The 4,711-nt window shown below is 53.9% G+C and overlaps 1 protein-coding gene across 1 annotated transcript in view; it reads right to left on the bottom strand.

The window, feature by feature from the left end:
- The window catches only part of DACRYDRAFT_22209 (uncharacterized protein), a gene marked incomplete at its 3' end in the record, with an annotated part of 5,720 nt that extends 1,594 nt beyond the window's left edge, over positions 1-4,126 (bottom strand). The window contains exons 1-13 of the mRNA XM_040772727.1: positions 3,894-4,126; positions 3,767-3,843; positions 3,130-3,719; positions 2,755-3,081; positions 2,524-2,697; positions 1,863-2,472; positions 1,332-1,807; positions 871-1,280; positions 657-822; positions 416-605; positions 325-368; positions 196-272; positions 15-142 (exon numbers count right to left, since the gene is read on the bottom strand). Of these exons, the coding sequence (XP_040628731.1) occupies positions 15-142; positions 196-272; positions 325-368; positions 416-605; positions 657-822; positions 871-1,280; positions 1,332-1,807; positions 1,863-2,472; positions 2,524-2,697; positions 2,755-3,081; positions 3,130-3,719; positions 3,767-3,843; positions 3,894-4,057 (3,433 nt within the window). The 5' untranslated portion in view covers positions 4,058-4,126. The remainder of the gene's footprint in view (positions 1-14; positions 143-195; positions 273-324; positions 369-415; positions 606-656; positions 823-870; positions 1,281-1,331; positions 1,808-1,862; positions 2,473-2,523; positions 2,698-2,754; positions 3,082-3,129; positions 3,720-3,766; positions 3,844-3,893) is intronic.
- Between the last annotated feature and the right edge of the window lie 585 nt (positions 4,127-4,711).

The following is a 4,711-nucleotide window of genomic DNA, read 5'->3' on the forward strand; positions in this document are numbered from 1 at the left end:
ATACGATGACATACTGGACAGAGTGTAGGAAAGCACAACACCAGCCTTCGATGGGTCGACGGTGTTACGGAATCCGACAGAAAACAGGCCAATTCCGAGGATGAGGCAGTTTCCAAGGAAGTCAAGTCGCATACCGAGCCACCTCAATCGAGAATCAGCTTACGATTCATAGGGGTTTCAGAATATGCTGCATACCTCTGCAAGGTAATGGTCATAAAGTAGGCCCTGTTTTCTACGTCTATCGCGTGTTCGGTTGTCGTCACGAATCGTTGCTGGAAGAGCATGTCAGTACGATCGTTGTATTGCGTAAGACACTGGCAATACCTGTTCTCGATATGCGCGAACAGTGGCTAGTCCTGTCAGCGTTTCTGAGGAACATCAGCATACGAACGCACACATTGTGAATATAACATACCAGAATAGGAGGCGTACAGGTTGGAACGCAGAATAGAGTCCATGCGCTTCACTTCGACCGATGTTCGGCGATAGAAGGTAGATGCGGCCCAGTACAAGAACAGCAGAGGGACGAAGATGATTCCGAGGTACGCATAGGTGTAGAACACGAGGAAGACAGTGCCAACAACGGATGCGGCGGTACTTAAGAGCTGAAGAATCGTGTAAATAAGTGCGCATACCCTAGGTTATCGGTAACGAACCTGATAGAATGACTGAGCCAGCTGATTGTCCATGACGTCTACATCTTTCGCAAGCCGATTTACTATCCGTCCCAGAGGAGTAGTGTCGTAGAACCACACAGGTGCCCTGAACACTCTCATGAGAGCTGTCGCGTACAGCTTCCTTCCAGCTGCAATAGATGCCAAACTAAACCGAATCAGTTCACTCCATCTTCACAGCGGCACGCGACCGTACCTGAAACCAAAGGCCCCGAGGAACGCGAACAACGCCTGAGCAGCACCAAGCCCAGCGTATAGGCCCATGTATCCCGACTGGCTAAAGTTAGCGAAGCTGTTATTCGTCCAAAACCCGAGGAACAAGTTATTTCCAACGGATGCGGCTTGACCAAGGGCAATGATGGCCAGAATGCCAGGAGCCCAGAGGATAGATCCGGCGGCTTGGAGCCACTCGGTGTAAACCTTTGTGGAAACTTGCCCCGTTTCCCGGTCTTCTTCCTGCATCAGCTTGGGGCCTTTGGTGTTGGCCTTCGTTTCTCCGGGTTTGGCAGCTTTCTTCTCCTCTTCCTCTTCGACCTTTGTTTGCTGCTGCTGGCTACCAAACTCCTCCATAAGTTCAGCAAAGCCTTTCCCGTTGCTCAACAATTCCTAGGGTAACATGTTAGCTAACATCAGAACCACCCTTCAACTTTATCTGACCTCATGAGTGCCAGATTCCGTGATCCGCCCTTCTTCTACATGAAGGATATGATCCACATGGGGCAATACATACAAGGCATGGGTGACCAAAATCCGCGTCTTGTTCGCCAGCGGTCCTCTCAGCAAACAGTTATCAAGAATATGGTTCGCCACATGCGCGTCCACCGCGCTGAGCGGATCGTCAAGTAAGACGATGTCCGCGTCGGAGTACGTTGCCCTGGCGAGGGACACTCGCGCCTTCTGTCCACCACTGAGGTTGATCCCCTTCTCGCCGATCTCGGTCATCTCCCCATTCGGGAGCATGTCAAGATCTGCCGTGAGCGCACAGGCATGACATACGGCGTCAAACTTTTCCGCATCGTCGGGTTTGCCAAACGTGACGTTGTCTCGCAGGGTGGCGTTGATGATCCACGCTGCTTGGGGGACGTAGGCTGTCGAACCGCCATAGACGACATGACCGCGAGTACGGCGCATCTCTGAGATGAGCAACGATCAACGCCAGCTCCAAGCACCAGAACAATACGAGCTCACCTCCGATAAGCGCCTGGAGCAAAGACGACTTGCCGCTCCCAACCTTACCCACAATAGCGATGAAGCTCCCTCTCGGGACCTTCAACTTGATATCCTTGAGAGCAAACGGTTTCCTCCCATTCGGGTTCTCCTCCTTCTCCTCCTCAAGCGGGGGCAAGCCCTTCTTTTTCCTCTCCTTATTCTCCTTCTTGCGCGCTTTCTCTTCAGCCTTCTTCTTCGCCTCCTCCGCTTTCTTCTTCTTTGCCTCTTCCCTGCTCATTCCCGTTTTGGCACCTGCGTGCCCCCCACCCCTGCCCATGGCACCTCCTCTCCCACCCCTTCCTCCCTTTCCCGCCCCCGTGGACTTATCATCCGGCTTCTCCACGCTCTCCCAGACGAACTCCCCCTCCGCATCCACTGCCAGCTCCGCATCCAGATCCACGGAATAGGGTTCCTCGAGTTCCTCCGCTGTGAGCATCTTACCGATTCGGCCGAGGGCGATGTATGCGTCTGTACAGACGGTGAAGACGAGCGGGAGGAAGATGAGAGGAGCGCGGATGATGTTGAAGTATTGGAGGGAGGAGAAGATGATCGCGGGTTCTAGGGCGTGATGGGAGAGGGCATAGGTGATCTGGAGGCTTGCTCAGCACTTTCTGAATGGGAATGAAGAGTGTCGACTCACGAAAGACAGAATGGAGGCAGCGATCGGGATGAACGCTACGACCGAAGACATAAAAGCGCGGGACAGTGCCATAATCCGGATATTCCTTAGTTCCTTCTCCCTGATATCGTCTATCTTGCGACCATAAAACGCCTCCCACACGAAGAGCTTGATGACGCGGATACCTGCGAGGATCTACCGCGCACAACAGATGTAAGAGTGGAGTCAGGTGATGAGCGAGGAGAGACTCACTTCTTGCATTAGCCGCACCCTCTGGTCTGTGAGCATGACCGCCCTCCTCCTAGCACCAAAGATCATCTTCACCAGATACCCCTGCAGTGGGAAACCAATGATCAACACTCCAAGACCGACGAGCGCCGAGTACCCAAGGTTGGCAATAAGCAGGCCGATACCGACGAGGATCTGAATCGGGGAGACCCACAGGTTGTGCGCGAACCCGGAGGCCATGTCCATGCGCGTTGCGTCCGCGGAGATCATGGTCGTTATTTGGCCGGTGCTGTGCGTGAGGCGGGCTTTGCCAGACAGCCGGAGCGATTTGCGGAAGATGTTGGAGATGACCTGCCGGGAGGTTAGTGGTGGTCATTGGGGGGTGAGGGGAGGACGTACGGATGTGCGAATCAAGAACCCAGTCTGCATGCTCCACTGCATATAGTTGTTCTGGCATATACTGCTCGCCTCCTGCATCACGAACAACGCAACTGCCAATCCCACACCATAGCCCACGCTAGGAGGGGGCGGCGCTTCCGGATCGCGGTAGTACACATACGCCTGAGTGATGTACGTGATAAGTGCCTTGCTCACCAGCGGAGTGGTAGTGTTGAGCGTATCCCCGACAAGCTTGAGGATGCCTGCGGGCCAAAAGCGCCAGAAGAACGTACGGTTGAGAGCGAGGATAAGGGAGGAGTCGGTGATCTCCTTTTTTGCTCGGGGCTTGGACTTCCCCTTCCTGCCGAGGGAAGACTTGTGCGGGGGCTGCTCAGAGGCACCGCCTTTCTCGAGATCATGCTCCCCCGACGGGCGAGCAGCCGTGCTCGTACTGGTGGGGGTGATCTTCCCTTCCTCCCCTTCTCCCGCAGCAGCAGCCTTAGCACGCAAGAAGGCAGGGCGCTTTTCGGGCGGACAGCGGGAGTAGAAGTTTTGCTCGAGCTTGTCGGCGACGGTGTGTGCGAGACGAGCGTCGTCAAGTTCCCAAAGGTCTATGAGGGGTCAACGAAGTACTCTGTAGGGAGAGGGAGGGACTTACCATCTTCCTCAATAGGCCTCGTATATCCCACAGCCAGCAGGGGAGTCAACCATTGCACCGTTACCCTAGATAGTATGCTGCACTTACGTCAGCACAACACACAGAACACAGTAGTAGGAGAGCGTACTTCGATCGTATATCAGGGACGATGGTGCCTTTTCCAAAAGCGGGCGGGGCAGGGTCAGGTCTATACAAGCGATACAGGAAGTTGCGCCGTTTCTTCTTGGGCGCTGGTGAGCTTGTGTCCGGGTCTGGGGGCACTGGCGATTTCTCATTCGAGGGACTGTCCATCGCTCTTACCCTCAAAGGTGCAGAGAGAGAAGCTGACGGTGACTAGATAGCAGAGAGCAACCACAGTATCAAACAAGGAAACGCTCGGTGTATATATCATGAGCAAGTGCTGCGCTGTAGATGTCCATGTTGAATATGTGGGAGATCTGAGAAAGGTATCGGTGCGTGGCACGATGAAATACGCGTATGCGTTCGCTTACGAATTATGCCGACAGGGCAGAGATCCACGGTAAGAAATTCGTGGGTTTTTGGCCCTTGAGTGAACAGGGCACAGATAGACAGCAGCACGCGCGCTCATTCTCGATCGATATACAGTGAGAGACAATCGAGTAATGACGTGTTCACGGCCCCCGTTCTCATGAAATGGACACCGATCCCCTGACCGAAACACGCGCTCTCTGATTGGTTGACCCGGTGGATGCTTCCCCATTTTGGCCTCGTTATTAACCCGGGACCAGCGATCAATATATGATTACAGTGGCTTGGAATGACTTGGAATGACTACAATTCCTGTCATGACTTGGAATGTCTAACTCTCTCACCACTGACGACGACTGGAATGCTATTTTTATCCTCTCTGCCAAGACACAGGGACGTCGCCGTACCGGTGCATCTCTCTCTCCATGATGACAGTCGCATCGTGCGATATTTTTG

Source organism: Dacryopinax primogenitus, assembly GCF_000292625.1.
Source record: "Dacryopinax primogenitus strain DJM-731 SS1 chromosome Unknown DACRYscaffold_9, whole genome shotgun sequence".
Classification (NCBI taxonomy): Eukaryota; Fungi; Basidiomycota; class Dacrymycetes; order Dacrymycetales; family Dacrymycetaceae; genus Dacryopinax; species Dacryopinax primogenitus.